Source organism: Grammomys surdaster, unplaced genomic scaffold (assembly GCF_004785775.1).
Source record: "Grammomys surdaster isolate TR1022 unplaced genomic scaffold, NIH_TR_1.0 199, whole genome shotgun sequence".
In the NCBI taxonomy this organism is placed as follows: domain Eukaryota; kingdom Metazoa; phylum Chordata; class Mammalia; order Rodentia; family Muridae; genus Grammomys; species Grammomys surdaster.
In genome coordinates, this window is record NW_021604644.1 from 4,433,285 (window position 1) to 4,459,690 (window position 26,406).

The 26,406-nt window shown below is 33.9% G+C and overlaps 1 protein-coding gene across 1 annotated transcript in view; it reads right to left on the bottom strand.

The window, feature by feature from the left end:
• The window catches only part of Zcchc7 (zinc finger CCHC-type containing 7), a 173,742-nt gene that overhangs the window by 144,196 nt on the left and 3,140 nt on the right, over positions 1-26,406 (bottom strand). Inside the window, exon 2 of the mRNA XM_028770198.1 lies at positions 23,441-24,065. Coding sequence (XP_028626031.1) covers positions 23,441-24,041 — 601 coding nt within the window. The 5' untranslated portion in view covers positions 24,042-24,065. The remainder of the gene's footprint in view (positions 1-23,440; positions 24,066-26,406) is intronic.

The following is a 26,406-nucleotide window of genomic DNA, read 5'->3' on the forward strand; positions in this document are numbered from 1 at the left end:
TAATCCCAGCACTGAGGAAGCAGAGAGTATGTAAACACACACAAACATGCATACACTTGAACACATACACATGGACAGGCATGGTAATACAAGCCTGTAATCCCAGCATAAGAAACCTGTCTGAGCTACACAGGAAGACCCTGTCTAAAACCAAACGAAAAACAAAAAAGAAAAGCAAAATAGGTTTCTTGCAGTCCAAATATATTCTAATGTTAATGTATATACTTGAGGAAATTTTGCAAAATAGCTTAAACTTAAAAAAAAATTTAAAAAAAGGTTAATTCAAATAAATATTTGGAAAAAATGATGAGAGTTGGGGAAGGAAAAAAGGATGCCCAAAAGAAGTAAAGAACAAAGGTGAATCAGCCCTTAAATCAAAGGACCCGTGACAAGGTCAGAGGTGAGATCTACCTCATCCCAACGTACATATTACCAAGATTTGGAGTGAATCTCAACAAAATAAGAGCAACGACAAAAATTAAGAGCTAATAAATATGAACTGCTAACAAAACCAAATTGAGACTAAGGAAGCATAACACAGGAAAGTTAGGACCACATTCCTACATAGTTTAAGATGGGAAGCAGACTACATGGTGGTATACTTAAGAGAAACTCCAGTCTTACTCAGCCTTGCAGGCACATCTAGTGCCTACAGAAAGTACTCAATAAAATCTGTAAACTAATGGGCAACTGACCCCTCAGAACAACACTATCAAACACAATACTCTTTGAACTCACACGATGATCTATGGCTAGCTAATGAGATATATGCAAGTACTTAAAGAAGAGAATAAAGGTAGCATATTTTAGGTAGTAAAAAAATGCAAATGACCCTGAAATTTGGTAAATGTTATTTGAGAACAAAAACATTTTAAAATTAAAAGAATTCTGTCTGGTTCAACTTCTCAGAATACCAACAGCAATTTACAAAAAGAATTCTTCACATGACAAATCTAACTACTCTCCTAGAATTTAAAGAGCTGTTTTAACGCTAGAATCATATAACAGGACTATTTGAAAATATATTCAATAATCAAACATTACTATCAAAACTACTGTGGTACAGCTCAGTAATAGAGTACTTGCCTCAACACAGTCCCCAAAACTTCCAAAACAAGAACAAAATCCAAATAAAAGTACTGCTATTGTAAACTAATAAAAGTCAACTTGGGAGACCTAGTTATCACTAAGTAAATTGTATAATTATCATCTTAGCTTTCATATTTATATTTCTTCCAATGTCCAGTGTAACAAGAAATTCAAAGTATAGTAACTGCCATCTCAGAAAGCCAGAAAGGGAGAAATAATTAAGAAATAGCGAGGGTATAAATTACCATGTGAAGAATGGGGAAGAACAGATAGATGAGGTAAACAGTATTTCAATTTTTACATGTACTCTACCCTCAAAAACACAGAGCCAAGTACGTCACTGCTTGTAAGCATGAGTTCATCTCTGAAACCCACATAAAAGTAGAAACAGACAACCTACTTATTGAGCTGTCCTCTGACCTCCACTTAAGTGAGCACTCCCCAACACAGACACATGCATGCAATCTTATACAAATACATTTAGTAAGTATAATATTTTTTAAAACTCAAATACTACCTTAGCCAGATGACCAAGACTGATATCGATAAATCACACATTTATAGTATATACACTTGAAAAGATGCAATGAGAATGGCACTTTCTAGATAAAGAGAAAATGGGAATAATGAAGTATGTACAATCCCTACATAATTCCTGAAAGGTTATTTAATCTTCTGTAGAAATTTAGATATCTCTCTTTAGAGCTCCTTGGGATGAACATTTTCTAATTTCTTCTAATATAACGACCATCACTAATCAGCCTGTTCTGATTTAAGCCCAAATTCTCAAGACATATTAAAGAACTAACTACTGGTCTCAACTCTTACATTAAGAAAGGGAAAAACACTGGTGACTTTTACTTTGTATCAGATAGCAATGACCAAGACTCAATGAAACACTGAGCTACCAGCAAGTGACTAAGAGGCAGCCCATGCAAGGTAAAGTTAACCCTGAGCAATAAAGAGCTCTGATGTCATCTCAGAGTCAAAGAAAAATAACCCTTTAAAATATTTAACATATAAAAATGATCTTTATAATTTTTCATAAACCCACAAAGCTAAGAAAAAAGCAAAAGCTATCCTTTCCAAAGCCAGCTTTATTTTTTTTAATGTCAATTAAGATTAAGTATAGAAAAATCATTTTAACATAGAGATTCTCATGGGAAATAGATATAAAGTATACTAGCCATTTGTTTCTTGGTGGCAGGGTAGTACTGCAAACAACTTAGGACTTCATACGTATGCCAGGCAAGTTCTTTACCACTAAGCTATAAATCCTTAGTCCTTCTAGAAATTTCCAATTTTAACTGGAAAAAGTTCAGGAAAACAAATCACTTTTCCTATTAATTTCAACACTATAGGGATTCATAGGGAAAAAAAAAGAAAACATCTGCTCAAAAAAGGCTGTTATGGCTTACAAAACAGGAAAAAGCACTGTATAAACACTGTAATCTCAAAAGCAACACAAAATACTACACAGATGGCAAATGTTATTCATTACATACAAGTGTTTAAGAAGAAATTGAAAGGAAGAAATTTTGAATGACTATTTTAGAATAATTTCTCTTTCTGTCCTCTACCCCAATAAAAAAGAGTGATACAATATCTTTTAGCTGCTATCACAATGTTTGAGGGGGAAAAGCAAGCTTTTCTGTTCCAATTCTAAGAAATAGCTGTTTCTGGCACACATTTATTATTTGCCCTCTTTTGTGATGCAATCTGATTTACCTGCAGAACACATCAAGGGCAATTACTGTCACTACAGGAAAGAACAATAGGTTAAAACAGGATCCCCAGAGCAGAAGTGGAATTACAATTTAAATGAAATTTCAGATTTAATACATTCACAAACAGTTTAAGTTAAATTCAAAGAGAAATCACATTTCCAAATGCAAATAGTTAAGGCTGATTGTTTATTGGCCTTCAACATATCTAGAGTTTGGTTTACCTTTTCACATCAAACCCTACAAATTCAACATTTACATCGGGTGACAAAAGTAAAATCCTCGGTGTACAGGTGCCCACCGCTTTGGTCTACTCCCATTCTTGTCCTTTCCATCCCCCTTCCGCACCTGATTAAAACCCTAAAAGAAGCCCAACTGAGAAGCCCCAGGCCACACACTGGGCATCACAGTGGTCCCAGTGATCCTCCTCTCCTCGGGAGCATTCATTTCTAAAACCTTAATGACACTCTGTCACATTCTCTGAAAAGAAGAGGAAAAAATGCCATTAAAGGCTGTGTTCATTACAACCAGTGACTTCTTAAAAATGCCTGCAGTCAGACAGTGGTGTCTTTAGGACTTCTTTCAGCGCCTCAGTCTTTCAGAGGCTTCTCCTGTTTTGGGGTTTCCACACATAGGAAATTACAAGATGCTTGCAAATGCTCAGAGCTTAAAAAACCAAAACAAAACAAGAATAAGAAGACAGCAATACTGGATTTTTGTTCCCATTAGCCATTTAAAGTATCTATCAATCAAAATGAAAAATGTTTTATATAAAGGTAAGCTGATACAACTATTATGAGCATCAAACGGTAACAAAATCTATTATATGCAAAATACTGTAAGGACTTTTAGAGATGAACTAAAATTATTCTATGTACAATAGAAGCAAATAATGTCATCCTAGCTTGTACTCTAAGATCAAAATATCTCCCATGAGAAACAGTAATTTCTGAGTAATTCCCAATCTAAAAGCTTGGACAGATTTCAGAATGTGTATAAAATCAAAGCCACCAAATTTTTACTTTGGTCAGTTTTGTTTGATTGGAAGGGAAAAATTTTTTTCTTTAAAAAATTTTTTGAGAGAAGGAAGAAAAAACATATTTTCAATGCCCCTTTTCCTCCAAAAAATGTTTGAGACATTCAGTATAAATATTCTTAAATTTATTAAACTTAAAGCATATAATATGGAGCTAAAATTGTCTTTATAAACACTAAATTATAAGGTAAGGTATTTGTTCTTTTTTAGAAGTCCTTGAATTTATGAAACATCCTACACGCATTCTACAAGATAACAGAGGTTCAATGAACTTATTTAAACAGTTAATTCACTGCAAAACTGCTGACAGAAAGTAAAACAGGAAATCCAAAAGCAACCAATTATATAAAGCCTTGACTACTCTCTAGAACCTTAGAAAGGAGATAGTTATAAAATGAATAAGTAATCCCCAAATGGCTCCCTTGCCACCCATATTCTCAGGGCCACCTACTTTTATACCATCAATCTGAATGTTGTTCAAAGAGCACAGATTAATTTAAAATATTAGCCTAAGCTTTTATTTATCAAGTTTAACAAGATGATATGGATCATCTTAAGAAAAATGAAGTTCTCTTAAACATCAATCAAATTTGTGGAAAATTCCAAATTAGCAATGAGAAACTGGAGCTTAAGTACAAAACCTCTCAATGACAAAATAAGAACACAAATCTTAAAATTTCTAACAAATTCTGCAACCTTCTCCAAATTCTGAGATGCCTTGTCTGAAGAACATGTGTCCTGTTAGAAATAATAGTCTACTGTCCTCTGTCCCCCTAGGCATTTATATGATACTGTTATCTCTCCCACACACCTCTAACCCTCAAGAAAAAAAGTGTCTCCCCTCTGCTGTACCTCTATATTTTTCTCCTGTAAATCCTGACTTCTACTACACTCTAAGATCTGTAAAATCAGGCTCTATACTTGATTCATCTGTATTTACCAGGACATCTTTCAGAGTAATACAGTAGGCCCTGATTAGTCACTGATTAAATGAATGGATATGAATCTTATTTTTGGTTATTATTTGTTGTCTTAAATTATTTGTCTGTGTTCTCAATCAGTAAAAGGATACCCAAAAAGTTTACAGACTTCATAATTAAATCCTTAAATAACAAAATCAACAAAGGTAAATATAAATATATTTTGCTAGCCCAATATGAAGAAACACAGTTAAAGATATCAGAAAAAAACAAATGTTAAGTAGAGCTTTATAAATTTAAATAGAGAAAAACTTCCTTTTTAATCAAACTCCAATGTTAGACTCTAGAAGTAAGTAAACGCTAGTAAAAATTAGCTGATCAATACTGGTAATTTTCAACTCTAATGTTGAACGCTCAAGAGGCCAACTGGCCTAGCTGAACCACTAACAGTATCATAGTGTATAAGTAGCTATCTTGTGCCTGGTATCTTTCAAACAATGTACTAAACATTTAAATAAAACCTATCAAATATATACTTTGTTATGGACAAAAGCCACAAATACTTGGTCTTCATTAAAAAACTTTAAAAAAAGTCAGTTGTAAGTTCTATATACTAAAACATTGGTGGTTATCTTACAAACTTAATCAAAAGCACAGTATGAGCTATAATGTTTAATCCTAATAGAACTGTCATGCCTTTTATAAAGAAAAGTCATTTGCACTGCAGGAAACAAAAACCCCCAAGCATTAGAGACTGCATATAAAAGTTAGCCTTTGAATTTAAATACTAACCTGTTTTTATTCTATTCATCTACAGAACTCTCATTTATCGTCTTAGATTTGTATTTTTCCCTTTGTCTTATTTAATTTATATAATAAAAAATGAACTTACATCTCTATATCACCCAATATTAAACATTTTTAAAGTAGTTTTGCAACATTTGGTAGACTTCATTTGGTTAAATAGAAAAGACATATTATAAAAGTAATTTTTACTTAGCAGAGCACTTGCCAATTACAATAAAAAGCCTATTGTTCCAAGAATTTCATTATAAACCAAACAATAATATTTAATGGTCTTAAAGTAAAACATTATTACTTTAAGTTCTTAAACTTCCACTGAACTTTTTAAAAATAGCCTGGCTTGAAGTTGTTAGAATAGCATAGTACATAACAGAAAGAGGGAAATAACTAAGGGTAAGTAGTCCTCACATGCCACATGAACTGCTTTTAGCAATTACCACTGTATGAGAGACCCTAAAGGAGCAGAAGCCCTAATGAAGAATCTTTACTACAGCCCAACCTTTCATAATATATTTTTTTCATTTTCTTAATTAGCATCCAAAATTAATGAGTTTTCTTAATGCAGTGTCATACATATTTAGTTGTGGTTGATACCCAACTCCTGACCCACCCCTGTGTGTGCCCTTCATCCTCAAGTCTTTCCCTTTCCATGTCCAGACCACATGTGTTCTGCTACCCTCCCCACGGCCCTCTCTCAAGGTCTATTTCTCCCCCTTCCTTGAGCACCTTTCCATCTTCCTGGCATCTACCCATGCTCATTCCCACATAAATACACATATATAAAATTAGAAGCTAGGACCTCTAAGAGAGAATCTGTGGTACTTGACATTCTGAGCCTGAATTACCTCATTCAATACATCATTTTGCAGTTCCTTCTATCTTTTACATTTCCTGTTGAATGCTAATACCTGGATCTACTTTCTACCAGGTACTTAAAAGCTAAACATCAAATTAAACGAGAAATAACAAAGGGTTGATATTGTTTACTACATCTAAAAAGTATTATGTAGAACAATAAGAATATTAATTTCAAGTGAATTTTTATTAACTCAGAGGTGAATCTGATTTGCAACTTATTATCTATTCTACTTCTTTCCATTTCCTTTAGATTTTATTTATTTATTTATTTATTTTCCATTTCCTTTAAAGTTAAATATAAAGTAATAAGATGAGAAGCTTGTCTTTTCATATTGCCATGCCATTATACTAATAATTCATCTCTTGTTTTCTAAAGACCGTAAGAAAATGTTGGTAAAACTACATGTTTTAACTGAAAAGAAGCTACTTTTGCTTTCCCATGCGATGAATGACAAATCACAAGGGGAAGGAATTGATTTCATTCCTGTAGCTAGAAAACCCTCAGGCTACTTTATACAGCGACTATACACTTTTTTCCAAAGCTTCCATTTGGAGAATCTAAGCATATTTCAATTACAATTAAAGAGAAAAGTAAGAAAAATAGCATATGTAGATTTTTGTAGAAATGCCTTTCCAAAAAAATTAAATACACAAATCTTAAATTGCAAGGGCTAGCCAAAGTGGGTAGAGGAGCAGCTGTATTTCAGAAACAGTATATTTCATAGCTATCTGAGTCATAAAATCTTACATATTCAATTCTACAGTAATCTCAGCACCAAAAAAGTTAGGCCCAATAGCAAAGGTCTTCAACATAATTATATACTCTAATATGACATGTCAAACAATCTGAGATTAAGAAACTTAACAATTCAGTTAAAGTAGTAATCACATTTATCTAAATTGCTATTATAACTTATAATATTTAAACTGTGTAAAGCATTCATCCATTTAACGGTGAATGCATATGAAAATGTGTATTGCACACTTCAAGTACAAAGCTCATAGTCTATCTAAATATATATTTAACATATGTAAGATATAGCAAACAACTTATCTTTTAATCTGGGTTATATTCCTTGCTTTTAGATGAAATGATGATAACTAATCCAACTTGTAAGAACAATTTTGACTAAAATGTTACTAAAATATTTCATTATCCTAAGTGAGGAATTACTTGATAAAGCACTAATAAGAATTCTTACTTCACAATTTTAAAAGCGATCATTAATGTAACAATCAACTAAAAGTTGAGTATGTTTCTTTTTTCTAAACTCATAAATCTTGCCATTTTTACTCATTTATAATGGCATAAAGAATCAATTTCAAATTCTTTCCTTCTAAATTAAGGTTTGCTTCTACCTAGTAATTATCTTGACTCTAGACTTATGTTCTGCTTTAACAGCTCAAGTGTAGAAGCTAAGAAGGTTTTTACACTTTAGGGCTTCGCTGCATACATTTCTCCTGATAAACTACATATTCACAAAAGATGTACATAATCTTAAGAAATATGCATGCAAATATGAAGTAGACTTCTAAAAACATGAAATATTATGATATATTAAAGTTATCTCATTTTGAAAACTACAAAAAATACAAAAAAAAACTTTAAACACTTATTTAACCTCCCCACTTTCATGTCATTCCAGTATAGTCCATTTTTTAATCAAGAGAAAAATCTCTGGAAAGTTAAGTGTTTATTAAAACTCTCGACGAACAGCAAAGCACTGCTAGAAAACTTTAGTTCATCCATTCCTTTAAACAATCAAACAATAAAACAAATATTACAAGAACAAGGCTGACAAAAAATCATAATGAACCTCTCAGATGAGAAACTAATTGGTACTAAGTACACAATGGCTTACATTTAATCCTGTTAATAACCACACAAAAAAAGAAATAAAAGACTCACTTTTCAGTCATCTCTCTGGACCACTGGGCTAAAATAACAGCATGACTAAATCTGACATTGACCCCGTGGCCCTGCTAGGAGTTAAAAGAATTCCTTTGAGCCTTCTGAGGCCTGTTTTCAACTGCTCCAGAAGGGGTGGGCTAGTCACACACACTTGTTAGCCTTCTTTACAGTAACAGGTCAAATTAGAAATGGTTATATACACTGTAATATATAGCAGCACTTCTTTTATGGCTGCCCAAGAAAGAATGCTAACATAGCTATATCTGGCTCATAAAATACCTTGATGACTGAAATATAATTACAACTACGAGAATTTGTCCAAATAACATTATTGAAAATAAAACTTTAAAAACCAAATTCAGAATAAATCCAAATTAACAAAAAAAACCCACTAAACAACATTCAAGAACACTAAACTACGAAAAATAAATAAAATTCAATTATTTTCTTCTAGATTGTGTTTTTAGCAGCCAACTAAATGAAAATATACTTTGTGACTTTTCACAAGCTTTCATGACATGAATCTTCAAAGACCTTTCAAAGTCAAAATACAAATTTACCTGAAAACAGCTTTCTATTTCATCCTTTCCCGACATGCAATTTATCTCCCATCCCATCAAAGAAACCAACACCACACTAGTAATAGGATAATCAAGAATACAATCTGCTACACTTCACAAGGCTTTCCTCTAGTATTAATACTGCTAATTATGCATGTATATCCTGAAAAAGATGCCCAGACTGTATTTCTATTTCACAAAATGTAATCACTAAAATCTTTAAAAGCCAACTTCTAGCATCCATCCTGTATGTTTCTCTCATACCTGCATTTTTTTTAAAAAGGCTCCAATTTATATCAATATTTAAAATTAAAGTTCAAATATTTCTGAATGCTGAAAAGTGATATCCTTAAACTCGAAGAAATAAAGTATGTATTATGGCATACCTGAATTATAAGCAGTTTCTAAAGCAAAATGTAAAAATTAATTTTTGTGATTTCATTTCTGTACTCTTATAGACCTCTTATAATTTTAGATTTTCATACTAATAAGCTTTAATGAATACAGTCACTTATTGGACAGTAATAATAAGCTTCAAGGCACTTTTTGTTAATTTTTTAAAACCTATATTGCTTCAGAATAAAGACCCGAGGAAAAGTTATAACACTTATCACTATCAAACCTTGTCAAATATGTTCAATCATTTTAGAATTTAAAATGGAGTTCCAGCACTCTGTCTCCTAAAACTCTATACTGGTCTGCAGTCCCCCCACCTGTCAGCTGGAATCACTTGCAGCAGACGCTTTCTTGCCCCCTCCCCCAATTTTTATTCTGTTCTCATCTCCTACTTTCTCTCATATCTCCGAATATCACTTTTCAAAAAATACCAACACTCAATTGGAACACAGAAATACAGTAATAGGACTTACTTATTTCATAAATAGCTCCAATTTAAATTCTAATTCAGAACAGAAACTGAAAAGAAAATTCCAAAGCTAATCAGTTTCCAAAACACTCATTAATTAATTAATTTTATTCTCATTAGCTTACCATCACAGCATTTTCTGGCCTAAATAAAAAAAAAAGTACATGAAAGTGTTTCTGTTATACCTTAATAGCTACTATACAAGTTTAGCTACTCAGTTTTACAAGAACATTCCACCCAGTGCCAGAGAGAGAGAGAGAGAGAGAGAGAGAGAGAACAAAAAAAGAAATGCCACAAAACAAGAATTGCAAATAAAGACTGGAAAAGGCATCAGGCAATCATGACCTTTAAAAACAAAGGTTGTGTGACAACTGCCTGTGAGGTTTCAGAAGCACTGAGCACTCCCCCAGCTTTTCCTTGGTACATTTCCAGCCTAGCTCTGCAGTACTGTGCTAGTATGTGCTCACAAACAGTAAGGTCTACACTTGCTATGGAAATGTATTTTCAAAGCTGCACACTTTTATAGTTATATGACTTTCACATTGGAGAATATGCCCTGATTTAGTGTACTATTTCAAATTGTATTTTGCAATTATTAGATAGAAATATCAAAGGTTAAGTAGAAAATCTTTTAAAATACAATTCAGCATTCTGTGAATAATTTTACAAACTAATGAAGATTATAGATATATGATCAAAAAGTTCAAATGACTATTTTATTCAGAACAGTAAATGACTAGTTAGATATTAGGATATATTTTCTTGTTTTAAAACTGTTTTTAAAAGAAATTGCTTCTTGAGAACTCATTTCATACAAATCAAAATATTGAGAAATGATAAACAAAAAGTATCAAAATAATATAAAATGGTATTTCTTGGTAATCATGAATTTTATAATTTAAGACACTAAAATTGTCAAAAATTTGAAAAAGAATACCATTACTAGACACAGGATGGCTATTCTTCCATTACCAGAGTACCCATATACAAAAAATTACTAAATATCCAACTGCTATAATGTATAATCACTTACATTAAAAATTCCAAAATAATGACTCCTCCCCTCATTTTATTAACCAACAACAGAAAGTTTTTTTCAGGCTGTTAACTGGGAGCACATCACAACATTTTTCCTGAGCCAAATAGGAAATTATTACAACCTTTGAATGTCCAAGGATTTTTTATTTATTTTATGTTAGAGTATATTCAATACTGTATTTGTCATGTTCATAAAACAACTCTAAAACAGAAATAGCTTTAGTCACATATACTTTTAAAATCTTTGTATATAGGAAAAATATTTTGTAGAGCTGTTAGGATCAGATTCCCTGTCTTTTATTTATAAAAAATATTACTTGATAGTTAAACTGCCACAGTACACTTTTCTAAGGACTTAGCATTTGGCAGCATAAAGCTGCTATTTCAGGAAACAAAATTACTCACATCTGAGAAAAAAATAAGCATAGTCTATTTTAAAAAAAAAAGATAAATTTATAAAAACATCTCAAGGTAAAAATACAATATTCCTAGTCAAGTAAATGAACATTCATATGTCTATTTATACATGTTATGGACAACAAATTTTCATATAGATAAAAAAAATCACATGCAATTATAACTAATCTCAAGAGTGTGCTTTTATTATATAATATTTAAAATAAAATTTCACAATAGTACTCCTTACTGACAACTAGTATTTTTACTACTAAAACTTGACTCAACAACAAATAATATTTTCATTCTAACAGTAAAATTATCAAGAACAGAAATTTACAGAATTAATAATTTTCCATCAATTTCAAAAATAAAGCTAACATATATGTTAAGCTTCTCAATAATTCGGAATTAAATTGTTATTGTTATTAAGAAAATAAAACCAAGATCAAAATTACTTTTCCTCTGCTAGTCCCCATGGATCTAACAACCACACAATAATTCTTCCCAATCTTCCAAACAAAACAAAATAGAAAAATATGCACTGAGGAAAAGAAATAACAAAGGAACAAGTGTGGTATTTAAAAAAAAAAATCTCTGTCCTCTTAGCAATCAACAAAATAAGAAGAAAGAAAAAGTAGAAAAGTCATTCAGAATATATGACCAAATGAGCATGTGCACTCTTGCAGAAAACCAAGTCTGCAACCCAAAGCCATGGGAAATTTAAATGAGCAAACAGCCACAATAGGCAGGGAAATCTGCACAGATAGACTGCTGAGCTGCAGGTACCCTACTGAAGATCTTTTGAGATTCCTAAACAAACTTTATTGGTTTAATCCATTTTTAAGAATAACTACCAAAACTCAAAAGAAGATTAAGTTTTTCCTTTTTAGCTAAAATAAGCACATGAGTATAATATATTTAAAGGAAGAAAAAGGATTCTCATTGCTTAATATTGCTTTAAAAAGTTGCACACAAACCTATAATCTTCAAAGTTTAAATAATCAAAGAAATAAAAACGTCTACTGAAATAAGCCTCTGCTGTTCCTAATGCTAACCTAGTATTAGGTAGTGGACGATCCAACAGTAAGCAAAGCTCCCCCACTCACACACAACTATACTGTAGTCAGTGGAACTAACCAATGCTGTTGAAAATGAGATGATTTGTTAAACCCAATAATAACGATGGTTTTCCAAATGAAAACATTTTAAACAGAAAATTTTAAGCACAAAAAGAACAACAACAAAAACACAACTACCTTACAAGCTACTACCTGGTAGATTTTTACCAAGAACTTAAAAGATTCAGAAATATTTAAACTGGGTATTACGAACTTCTTTAACTATCTGACATCAGGTTAAATGATTATTAGGCAATATTGAAACAGATCAATATTTAAGTTATATTTATCCACTACAAAATCTGTGTCATGTCTAAAGCAAACCAAATGAGCAGAAATAGGCAGAATGATCAAAATACTTGCCTATATAGAACTGCAGCAATCTTTCAAGTTCTTATTGTTACAAAGAAATTTTAATGACAATGAAGATTCTCCTTAAATGCTTAAATACTGTCTCTAAAAATCACTGGCAAAAAAAATCCCTAAGCTTAAAGCAGACAATTTAACATGTAACAACAGCTAATGTCGGATACAGACTAACTTCCAGGGTTAATGCAGTTCCACAACTCTTCAAAAACCACCTTTCTTCAGTTAAATTTATCTACCATAATCCTAAATTCCCCACTTTTTTAAAAAGTCCTATTTGAATGACTTTAGCATTTATCAGCATAACCAAACTTTCCTTGTCTTTAGAAATCCTCATTAACAGAAATATGGAGAGTGCTGAAAAGTTCTCTAGAGGTAGGACTTTTTGCCTAGTGTGGACAATTCTGTTACAAGTGCTATTTAGTTACAAAGCAAAACCAAGTGTGACTTACTCCCTTCAAGGGACTTGCCAATAAAAACATTTTCCCTTAAAAACTAGTTCTTGCGCTCCTTAAATGCTACTCTCTCACCTGGGGGGGGGGGGGACAGATGGCTAAGCTTACAGCAAGGGATGGCAAACTATTTCACCATCACACAGGTTCGCTGTCTTCTTTTAAAATGTGTTCGCAAAAGACAGGGATAAGAACAGTGAATTAACTTTCAAAAATGACAAAAGCTGAAATTCTAAGGTTAAGAATTTATCACAGAAATCGAAGTTACACATTTAACATGATAAGAATCCCTTAAAATAATTTGTTCCATCCATTTTTTGAATCCAAACAGGCACTACAAAGTAAATTTTATCTCTAGAATTACACCAGAGATATCATAGACAATGTGACTGTATCAAGACTCAAATGAAAATCAAACCAAAGGTAAGTCTTTATGTGTTCTGTACACTTTTAAAAGAAAATATGGCCTTACACATGGTGGATGCTCACTAAGATGCTTATCTCTTATTCTTAGCAGAAGTGAGACAATAATCAGGCATGTAACTGAAAATGCCAAAACCTTAACCACAGGACCTTTAATATACAATCAAACAAAGGTAAGCAGCAAGGAAACAAAGAAAACTTTTTAGACTGAGCAACTTCCATCAACACTTCATTTTTAACCACAATGGGAGTAATTAACAAAGTAACAAATTACTTGAAATTGAACATAAATTTAGCAAAGTCTTAAAAATAAAATCTATAAAAAATTATCTGAATAGGCTTTATGCTCATGGAAAAAAAAGTTCTCCTGTACTTCTTTTGAAAAAGGCTTAATAATCTAAACATGCCATTGATATAAAATTTATAATCTAACCATAAAAATATCCTATCAGTTATATTTAATAACCTTATACAAATGATACTTATATACAATAGATTATTTTTATAGCAAAAGGCTATGTGAAAATTACATTTAACACTGCACCTAAACACATCAGGGCTCAATTCCCGATGACAAGAATGAAAACATTGACCACTTAACTTTATGCTTCTCCACTCCAAAGCAATACGCAAATCTATAAAAACTAACTTTTAAATAGTAACTATACTAAGTTATTACTTCAATAAATATATATCAAAGTAGTTTTTTCCACAGAATAGTTTCTATTAAATTTAGTGTAACTATGAAAATCAAAGCTGATAATTAATGTTTTTTTCAAAAGCAAAACTCAATTTTCTTCCTCAGTATTTTTTTTAAACAATGATAAATGAATTTAGACTGAAATAACGTTGAAAGAATGCATACCAAAGTTGTTGGTCTATAGTAAAATCACAGTAAAATTAGTGACACACAATATCAACATTTCAAAATGTTATTAAAATTCAACCCAAAGCTGCCTTGGACTTCATGGGTTTCGAATAAGATTTGCAGTCTGCTGAACAATACCCATAAGAGGCTTTTAAACTTCACCCCATTCACAAGTTGAATCTGAACATTTTTATTTCTTCTCTTCCTATGACAACTTCACCATGGAACACTGAATAACACAGCTCAAGTCATTATGCTAATTAGAAATTAAATAAAAAAAGATGCCCTTACAACAGCTAAGTGGAAGGTGACATGTACAACTAGAGACACAGCTCAAAGCAGCTTTAGGAATTGTGTAGTCCATGCTTACAAAAGCTGAACACACTAGGGAGGGAGCCCTTGTTGCTCTTGGTCACTGGAGCTCTAGCATGTGGCTACTTTTTAATTATAAGACAGATACTAAGCTATATATCCATGAAAGTGTGTCAAATGGCAACTCATTTTTATAACCAATTAGGCCTAGGATGTCATAAGAACTGTATTTACCGAAATTAAGTTGATAAAAGAAAATTAATAAAATACTACCTTAAAAATCTGAAGGATTATTAAAAATTATTAGTGATTCCAAACTAAACAATTTGGTTCCTTTACTATGGTCAAAGAATTAAGAAAGACAACAACTTTTAAAAAGCCCAAATTATCTTAAAGAATGTTCTGGTTTCAAAAACTCTGTATAAAGGGGCTGGAAAGATGGCCCAGTTTTTAAGAGAATTGGCTACTCTTCCAGATGACTCAAGTTAGATTCCCAACACCCACATGATGGCTTATCACCCAGTTCCAGGAGATCTGATGCTCTACCAGGCACACACATGGTACCCAGGCATACATGCAAACAAAACACCAATACATATAAAATAAATAATTTTTTAAAAATTTAAAGACCTATATAAGATACTCCCTAAACAGCTGGTCACATTCCTTAACTATTTACAGCACCTGATCCAACTGCAATCTATAACCCACACTCCATCTGGACTATATACTGACACCTTGTCTCATAAAACAATGCACAGACTGGGTATTTTTTTATATAAATAAAATATTGAACTATATTTTTTTTTCTTTTCTGTGTGTGTTGGGGGAGGGAGGGGATTTAAGACAGGGTTTCTCTGAAGCCCTGGCTGTCATGGAACTCACTCTGTAGACCAGGCTGGCCTTGAACTCAGAAATCCACCTGCCTCTGCCTCCCAAGTGCTGGGAATAAAGCTGTGCACCACCACTGCCTGGTTCCGACTATATTTTCAAGAAGAAATGGGAGGAATAGAGACAAGAAAGAGGCAGAGCCGGGCAGTAGTGGCCACCCCACCCCCACCCCCACTCATGTAGGTATGTTCATGTGCATGAGCACACATGTGATGTACATTTATATGTGCGAACATGCATGGGAGCTAGAGATCAACCTTGGATGCCCTGTTGTTTGAGACAGGGGCTCTTGCTGGGATCTGATGCTTGTCAATTATGCTAAGCTATCTAGCCAGCAAGCCCCAAGGATCTACCTGTCTCTGCCTCCTCAGCGCTGGAATTTTAAGTACCTACAAATCATACCAGATTTTTTATTCAGATGCTGGGGATGAAAATTATGTCCTCATGCTTGCAGGCAAGTGCTTTACAGACTGAGCTTTTTTTTATTTTTTTAAATTATTTTAGATTATTTTATGTGTATGAGTATTTTGCCTTCATGTATGTATATGCACCATATGCATTCCTGGTTCCCATGAAAGTCAGATGAAGGCTTTGAATTCCCTGGATCTTGAGCTACAGATACAAACAGACATGTAGATTCCGATAACAGAACTTGGGCAAGAGCAACAGTGCTCTTAACTACCAAGCCATCTCTACAGCACCTGGAACTTTTCTTTTCTTTTTTTTTTTTAAATAAAGTGTATTATATTCATCTAGGATGATTGTGTATGGTACTGCAACATCTCTTGTACTTGTAGAAATGCATTTTAACATCAGTGAGTTTTTCATGTTATCAAGTATTTTAAGGCTTCTAAAGGCAGGGACCACATGACAGCTCTTGAATCCCAATACCTTACTAAGTAAGTAGCTTGCAAATTAGTGTTTGTTTGTTGTTTAAGGTTTAAGATTAAGACTATCTCATAAACTAGTAGATTAGAAAGTGCCATCAAATCAAATAAAATGTATTTAAAGAAAGTGTCATACTTGAGCCAATCAAAAAACATCTTGGGTTTTTTAAGTGACAGAAGGTCAACTCTAGAATTTGGTATCTAATAACTGAGAAACTATAAGCATTACTTCATTCAGTAAACTTTAAACTGACAACTGAAGGATGAACAGGTATCAGGCAGGCAAGGCAGAGACTGATCCAAGAAGAAAAACTATGTAAAGACCCACATCAAATCAAATAATTGAAATGTTTGAAAACTAAAACGAAGAGGAGCTGGGCGGTGGTGGCGCACGCCTTTAATCCCAGCACTTGGGAGGCAGAGGTAGGCGGATTTCTGAGTTCAAGGCCAGCCTAGTCTACACAGAGTGAGTTCCAGGACAGCCAGAGATACACAGAGAAACCCTGTCTCGAAAAACCAAAATAAATAAATAAATAAATAAATAACAAAAAAAATAAAAAGAAGAGGACATGAAGGCAAGAGAGAGAGACACACTAGGAAGATAGGAGGTAGGAAAGTGAGGCTGGTGGTCTCAATGATCAATATATATGGCACCCATGTGGGAAATGTCCAAGAAATTTTTAAAAAAGGCAAGATGCGAAAATCTTAATTTTAAATAGGGATCCATTCTACTCAATTATTTTCAGTTTCAAACCTTGGCTGAGAGCCTAGAATGTCCCAGGAATTCAGCAAGGGCTCTGCATGAGTTCTTTACCTTCTGAAATTGCACCTAAATTTATGTACATGGTTTGGGGAAAAATGAAATTTGACACAAAAAAAATTGTCAAAATTCTTATCGTCCTAAGTTTTCAAAGTCATAAATATTTCTCAATTTCAAAAATCCATGATTTCACATTAACCAAGCCACCACTTCATTTTAACTTCAAATAACTATGAAAAGAAAAAAATACTAGTAGCAAAGGCAGAAATGCACTTAAACTCCTTCTGTATCTACTACATGGGCCAGACTGGATATGCTAAGCATTAACACAGAACTTCTAAACGACCACAGCCACAAAATAGAAATTAATATGGCTTCAACATAAAAATGTCATAGTTTTCATTCTTGAAAGGATATGTTCTTTGGAAATCCTGAGACTACTTAATTATGCTAAATCTGTAGCTTTCAAAATGATGAAATGAGAAGGAAGCATTAACAGTGAGAAGAGAACTAAAACATGCTTCTCCAGTTGTAACTGAACTATTACCTATCTGCTCTTCATTTTAATAGTGTCACAAGTTTATCCCTCGTTGGCTATTTTAAGTCTTCTTACACTCAGAAAACACTAAAGATCTAATTATTGGCATGGCATAGCATAAGGGATACAAAAATATTCACAGTCCTATAAATGAGAAACATCTTTTTATATAGTAATAGAAATCCAGTTCTATTACATACTAGTAAACTAAAAGGTAGTGTGACAGTGTATAGTGTGATAGTGTATCCTAATTATTTAACAAAGGGAACGAGAGCACAAAGATATATACCTGGGTTTTGCTTGTTTTTACTTTAACATAAGGACAAAGCACTGTCTTGTTTTGTTTTTTTCCTTAACCTGTATCCATGAGGGCAAGAGCAGGGACAAGGTGGAGACTTTTAAAAAAAGGCGTATCTGAATAGGCTTTACCTTATTTTGTTGATTTTATAATTATGTAAAACTAAATTATATAATTTTAAGACAAAATTAAATTTTAAAAAAATAATCTTTACCAGTATAATCCCTCACTACACTCTAAATATTTATCTTTATACCCACAATAAATATAGTTCTTACCACTCATCAAGGAAACATCTCTTTGTAACAGACAGAGACCATTATAGAAACCTACAACAATCAAAATGCAAAGTTGTGGAGCTCAGTCCCAATGGATACATCTACAATACAACTCCTGCACCTAAAGCTCCCGGATCACTAGAAGACGAGGTAGAAAGATTGTAACCACCAGAGGATTAGGCAGTTTACTGTGAGACCATCTCCTGGGAATGTCAGAAGCTATACTCATAGAGTCTCACCAACAAGACTGCCTAAACATGGCCAAACAAGGAACACACTAGACATGCTTAAGTGGAGAAATGGGAGTGGAAAAGTGAGCATGAAGCCTCAACCCTAACAAAGAACTACAGGCAACTTAGAGTAGGAGACAATAGCCTCTCTAGGGAAGAGCACGCCAACTGATTGTACAATAGCCACTCTGAAAACATACGTACAAGTAACATTATATGGGCCAAGCAGGTTGTATTTATATTTAGGGATACAAACATACATACATAATAGCAACACGCATATATAACAGCAATTAAGGGAAAGAGGGCATACATTTGAAAGACAGCAAGTGGTTGGTAAACATAAGAAGGTTTGAAGGAAGGAAAGGGAGGGGAGAAATAGTATAATTATACTATAATCTAAAAATATGTATTTTTAAAAGGCAATTGAAAATAAACATATCAAAAGCAAAATGAAACAGATAAACCTATGTATCAAAGATAAGTAAAAGGAAAACAAGCCATAGGAAGTAGGAAATACAATAAAATATATTAAATAAAGCAAAATATAGACATAGGAAATTCTAGATGGAAAGCAATCCAATTAGTGTAACTATATTACAAAAAAACTTAAAAAAAAAGCAGAAGAGATAAAGAGTAACTTATAAATGAAAGGACACTAAAATCAGCAACAAAATTGCAACCTACAGATCAGAAATTATTTGAATTAACTCTAAGAAGAAAAAACTGGGAGTTAGCCTTTGATTCTCACTCAGTATGTGATGATAAAACTGTTATTCGCAAATTGTTTGAGAGTGATAATGATTACATTTTTAAAAATGACTTTCAGAAGGATTTACAGAGACAAACATACACTGTATATATGAGTGAAATGATATTATATCTATGGTCTGCTTCAAAATAGTGATAGAAGCGTGGAATTACAGAAAAAAAAGGTCAGTTCCAAGTTCTAAGATCTGTGTCAACTACGAATCATTGTTGAAGCTGGTTTAAAGAACACTGGAATCCATTACAACATTCTAACCTTAACAAAAACCTACAAGGAAGAATTAACCATTATTCTTACAGTTAAAACATCCTTTTTTTATCCAAGAAAAATAATTCCTAAAGCACTTATTGCCTTTATTATTTAGCTGTCTTATGCAAAAAAAAAAAAAAAAATAGTAGCCAATGAAAACATGCTTGTTTCTTTTGGTACATCTTCTCTCCCAACAGCAGACATGCTTTTCTAACCCAGAAGTCGTCCTATATCAATCCATGGTTTGGTCTCCAAAGTGTGTTACACATGGTGAACTACAATCTGAAAAAATATTAAATGGAAAATTCCAGAAATAACCAATGCAGTAAATTTCAAACTGTATGCCATTCTGAGTAGCTTGGCAACATCTTACACTATCTCCTTTATTGTCTTTCGAGAACCATCCCTATGTACAGTGTATGTGTTGCAAGTAGTACCTGCCTCCTAGTCACTCAATAGCCCTCTCAGTTCTCAGGCCAGCCATCATGATATCACAAAGGTTATATTAAGTATCCCTAATTTTATCTAGCAGCAGCCCCAAAGTTCAAGAATGGTGATACTGGCAATGGAACAGACCAAAGAGAAAAGTTTATAAAGTCCTTCCTTTGAACAAAAATGTAGAGGTTCTTAATGATAGAAAATGTGTATATTGAGATTGTTAAAAATCTACAGCAACTATGAATCCTCTATCTGTGAAAATATATTTAGAGGGAAAATGCAGAATACGTATGCATTTATATAGTCTTCTATACTTATGTAATAGTTCAAGTTCACTAATTGTATTCATTTATAAATTACAAAACTTCAGTAACATTATCAGAATTTTGAAAGAATTAACTCCAATGGCTAAGGCTTCTACAAAATTACTCAGCTTCTTACTGTTCAATGAAACAGTTGGTCTCTCTAGTTTAAAATAAGTGCATTTCTGAGTTTTCATACCAATCTGGATTTCAAGTATCTCTTTTTCTCAGGGTTCCCGAACTGTATGTTAGTTCTATTAGCACCACCTTTCCTTTTCATGCTAACACTTTTAGTGAATTTTAGTGAATGAAGACGGAGAGGCAGCTCAGTAGGAAACTGTATTAGACTCTGAAGATTGTGTTAGGCTCCCAGGACCTACATGGTAGGAGAGAACAAATTCTTTCATGTAAGTTGTCCTCTGGCCTCCACAAGTGTGCCACGGTATTCACATGCCCAAACTCACTCACACCCATGCACCCATGTACACATATATGCAAATAAAAACTAAAAGTGTAATTTTTAATAATAAAAAATTTACCAAATAAATAAAACTTCTCTTGTATACCTTTTCTAACCACAACTTGTCTTTGATTCTCTCTTATAGAAACCCTCTCTCCAACTGGGTTCCCTCATCATCCAACAGGATAGAGGCAGCCCTGCCCTCACACCATGCTCCAACTCCAGTGCCACACAAGTCCATCATTTACCATCAAGCCACTTCCTCTTTAGGTCCATAGCATTAGCAACTTCTCTTTCTCAGGGCCACTCTTTCCCATTTCGAGTTCTTTCATAAAGTCAATGCCTAGTTTATGTTTTCAGAAATTATCTAAATACTGCCATTAGCTTTTACCACCTCTGTAGATCCTTAAACCAGCAGAGATCTGTTACAAAATAAAAACAAACTTTACCTTCAGTATGTTAAATCTAAGGTTTTAGATTTACAACAAAGGCACCAAATAGAGATACTCAGCAAAACATATCTCTCTCTCTCTCTCTCTCTCTCTCTCTCTCTCTCTCTCTCTCTCTCTCACACACACACACACACACACACACATGAATAGAAACTAGTTGAGAGGATCTTTATCAAATATTACCAAAACAACAGAATGCTTTAAAATGAGTTTACTACATTCATATTATTCTAATTGTGGCTGAACACTACTTCTAAGCAACCTTTATTCTTTTATTGTTGATGTGTTAGCTTAATGAATCCCAAGCTCAGACCTTGAGACTCCTGAGGAGGTAGACAATAACAGCTTGGGTACCAAGTCATGCATTATATAAAGACCATCTTCCACGTATGTGTATTAACTAAGGTACAGTGTTGTGATTAGTAAAATACAAAGTCTTTAGAAGAGTATTAGCAACTCTTTACTAACACACATTTTCTCAATTACCAGATACTAAAAATAGAACTATAGTCATACTGAGATCCATCAACTGTTCTAAAGGGATTGTATCTTGCAAATACTACGATCTACTACCAGAGAGTATCCACAGTACCCATCCTTTTCATAGTCACCTCTCATTCCCCTCTTCCTGAGAAAATTTTACACCGTCTTATATTGTTCCCTCATCCATTTCAGTCCATCAGAATGTATAACTTTCTTTTCTACCTCTACAAATATTAGATTTGGCAGTTAACTTTTAAGACTAATTTAATAACATATATAGCCAATCTCATCTTACAAAACTTCCCTGACTTAGCAAACCAGTTTAATCTCTAAAAGTTTCTTCCCTTCTGCCTAAAAACATCATCATTTCTCCCTTATTCAGGCAGAACTTCATTTGATCTGGCTGTATAACTACTATCCTATTATTGTTGCTGTTGTTGTTGTTATTGTTGTCAAATCCTGAGGTTCATCAAATTATAGCCTGTGCTAGGCCCCTGTTTTCTAAGATCTTGTTGGAACAGCCACCCCTAAATCTCATGCATTCAAGGCTGGCCTCTAACTTGCTATATCAACATGGCTGATCTTGAACTCCTGGTTCTCCTGCTTCCACCACCTTCCAAATACTGAGACTACAGGTGTATATCACCACAACTGGCTTATATGGTGTCAGAGATCAAGTTCAGGGCCTTCACACATGATAGACATGTATTCAAATGAGCTACATGCTCAGTGCCCATTTCTTTAAGTATTATGGAAGGCAACAAAAAGGTTGAATAGTTAAAAAACATTATAGCCTGGAGTCCTAAAACATTGCCCACCTGATTCCTCAAGTAAAAAAAGTTTCCCACTCCTTGGAGATCCAAGAATGATCTATATTTAATATCATCATTTCTTCAGAAGACAGAAGGGAAGCAATAAGGTTTTCAGACACCAGTAAAGTACCATGAGTCACAAAACATATGAAGACTACTAGTGTGCAGGGCAGGTTAAAGAAGACCAATTAGGAAGCTTGTAAGAGACTTGGCATAAAGGAAGGGAACTTTTAAGACTATCCACTGATACCAGATGACTGCATATAACAGAGGGAGCAGAACTTAACACCAAAAGTTTCGCCTTCAAGAATGTGGTGCTTAAAATTTATTTTCTCCTGTAGTCTACTGCAGAATTTTAGTCTGACCTATCTCTTGCCTTACTGGATCTGCAGTTCCTGAAATATCAATCCCATATCTTCTGTCTTCTGTATACTAGACATTCCACACACTTGTTATCTAGCTAACTCCTGAATAAGCAAACAACATAGAGGCAGTTCCAAGAGTTGGCCAAATAAGAACACAAAGCTAAGTAGAGTACTCACCTGTGTTCACAAACAGAGAACTAAGATTTCCATCTAGAATGACTTGAGCCAAACATGAAGAAATGCTATGAATTTGCTTATAGAGAAATGCTATGAATTTGCTTATAGAAGCAGTTTCCTTGATACTTAAATATATTCTTTATCAGACGGTTCAAAAAAAGCACCACTAGGGTAATGAGTCTCATGAGAATAAAACCAAAAAAATGAAACTAATTGAATCAGACCCTACTGGTCTTTTATCTAGGAAAAGTAGTCCTCCTTTAATAAAGATCTTAGTACTTTTCAAAGCAGTCAATATGATACTAACCTTCAGCACCAGTGTTCTCACATCCCACCAGGTTGAGAAGGATGTCATTGTCTTTATCGTCTTCCTCACATCCCAGGAGCATCCAGCTCTCCACATTTTCGTTCTCTGAAATGGTACTTTCCTCCTCCTCATTTGAACTGACCTCTATGATCATGACCTCTCGGACCACACTTGGCTTCTCTTCAGGTTCAGGCTTCTCATTATCCCTCTTGCATTTCTTAGTCACTTTATTAGAATGAGGAGCAGCAGAACTCTGGGTCTTTTCTTGCGCTTGGACTTTAACATTTTTTTTTTTACATCTATAAATACTATCTTCATCAGATAATGTGATGACCTCTGATGTATCTGATAGCTGGATGACCTCACTATCTGAAAGGACGATTAAGTTCTTCTGGTTTGGTTGATTACTCACTGTTTCAGAATTCTCACAGTTCTTTTCCTCATACCCTTCCTCCGTGTTGGCATTATGTATATTCTGGGCATAATGGACTTGGCTGTAGAGCTGAAATTCCACCTCACTATCAACACTCAGTTCACTAGATGAATCGTCACGATAAAGGTCATCTTCAAATGCTTCTATAGTCTCATAGCCACCAAACATTATGGAAAGTCAGTTGCCTTAATACTGTAAAAGAGAAAGTCATACGAGAATGGTTTTAAAAGTTAAAATCTTATTTAGTAAGTGCCTATCACCCCAGAGCTGACTTTGAAGGCCATCACTTTTCCCAACATGTTAAAATGGTTTTTTCCTTAAGAATACCACCTTTCTATGCATTTATAAGTCCTAGTATTGCCCACTAGAACAGTGGTTCTCAACCTTCCTAATGCTGAGACCCTTTAATAGGGTTCCTCATGCTGAGATGACCCCCAACCATAAAAATACTGTTGCTATTTCATAACTGCAATCCTACTGCTGTTATGAATTTTAATGTAAATATCTAATATGCAGGCTACCTGATATGTGAGTTGTTCGACCCCCAAAGGGATTGTGACACAGGTTGAGAACTGACACACTAGAATGATACTTAGACCTTTCAAATAAGTATTGCTAGCAACAGACTGAACTGTATCAATGCAAGTATCCTAAAGGTATACTAGAAAACAGGTTGAGATCCACTGCTAGGCAGTGAACACTTGTTCTCTAAAATGTTAAGACTCCTAAAGAATCTCTCCCTATTCCATTCATCTTTTACTCCTTTTTTTAAAAAAACAAAACAAAACAAAACAGGATGTTGTTATATAGACACCAGGCTAACCTTCAAAGTGACCCTCCTGCCTCAACCATCTGTGTGCTGGAATTTAAGTATGCCGAGCTGCCCAACTCTACGAATGTTTTCTAAAAAAATAAATAAATAAAAGAGAGAGAAGTTTATCATACTGTAAAGAGAACAGGCACAGCAGTAACAGAAGAACCACTTGCCTCCATCCATCTTCTTCTCTCTCCTTTCGTTCTCTATCACTTCTTTTCAGGTATACTTCATACAAGAGAATGCTCTCTTCTCACTTACTATGAGTGTATTTACTCTCAAGTTAAAACAGACAAGGGCCAGGAGTAATGCAGAAGCCTCTATGTGAGATGCTGTAAAGTACTATTACTACCTCTACTACTAATAATAATCTATCCTGTGGCCTTCAGATCTTGGCCAAAAGAATTCATAAAACACTTGATAATGTTTATTACCAAGTTAGTTATAAAATTGCATTTGAAACACAAATTATCTAAATACCTAAAATTGAGACAAAAATCACAGCTTTGGGAACAAATGTCAAAAAAAAATTCCTGCTATGCATATATAAAATCTTGTGCATCTTTCAACTCAGGTTTAACAGTATTGCCCGTCAGAAAGTATTAAGTGGGCCAGGCGGTGGTGGCGCACGCCTTTAATCCTAGCACTTGGGAGGCAGAGGCAGGTGGATTTCTGAGTTCAAGGCCAGCCTGGTCTACAGAGTGAGTTCCATGACAGCCAGGGATATACAGAGAAACCCTGTCTCAAAAAAACCAAAAAAAAAAAAAAGAAAGAATTAAGTGCTCCATTTCAGAGACTTCTGTGGTACTTTATAAAACACTCACATTTCTAATTATTTATTCAATGTAAATGTCCTAGAAGTATAGATCATAATACTAGGAAGACAGGGACCTTGTACACTTTGTTAAATATATCACAATAGCCAAGCAAAACAGCTACTTGGAAATGTTTTCAAAACATGACTTCTATCATTAAGCCTTTGTTCTTTTTCTTTCTTTTTTTTTTTTTGTTTTCCAGACAGGGTTTCTCTGTGTAGCCTGGCTGTCCTGGAACTCACTCTGTAGACCAGGCTGGACTTGAACTCAGAAATCCGCCTGTCTCTGCCTCCCAAGTGCTGGGATTAAAGGCGTGCACCATCACAGCCCGGCAAGGCTTTGTTCTTTAGTCCCCCAAAAAATGCCTAATAAATGTTGAGAATATAGACACTGTGACAGGATAATTTCTCAGTTGCCTTTAATTATTCCAAAGCACTAACCAAAAGTCTACACAGATGTTTCAATTATCTACCAATGGAATACTGATCAAAATAATAGCTCTGGGGAAAGTAAATCATGCTTGTCTAAAAATCAGGAGCACCCTAGATGAAAGTAACAATGCTAACTTACTCTTCTTCCACTTTTAGCTTTACAAATACAACTAAGAAACAGAGGTTGTTTTCCTAGGTTTGAGTTTCTGCCAGAAGATCAAGGTGTTTTGTCTGTTTTGTTAAGAGAACCAACAGACTCCAAGAATCTAAGAGCCAAAGATGTACAACACTCAAGCTAGAGTTTGGGTGTTGTTTTCCAGAAATAAATGACTTCTGGTGAAATTCCAGATGGAAGCAAGAAGATACAGAGTTCAAGACTATCCTCAGCTACACAGTAAATTCTAAGGTCAGTCTGAGCCAGAAGACACTATTTAAAAAAAAAAAAAAAAAAAACAGAACAAAACAAAATTTAT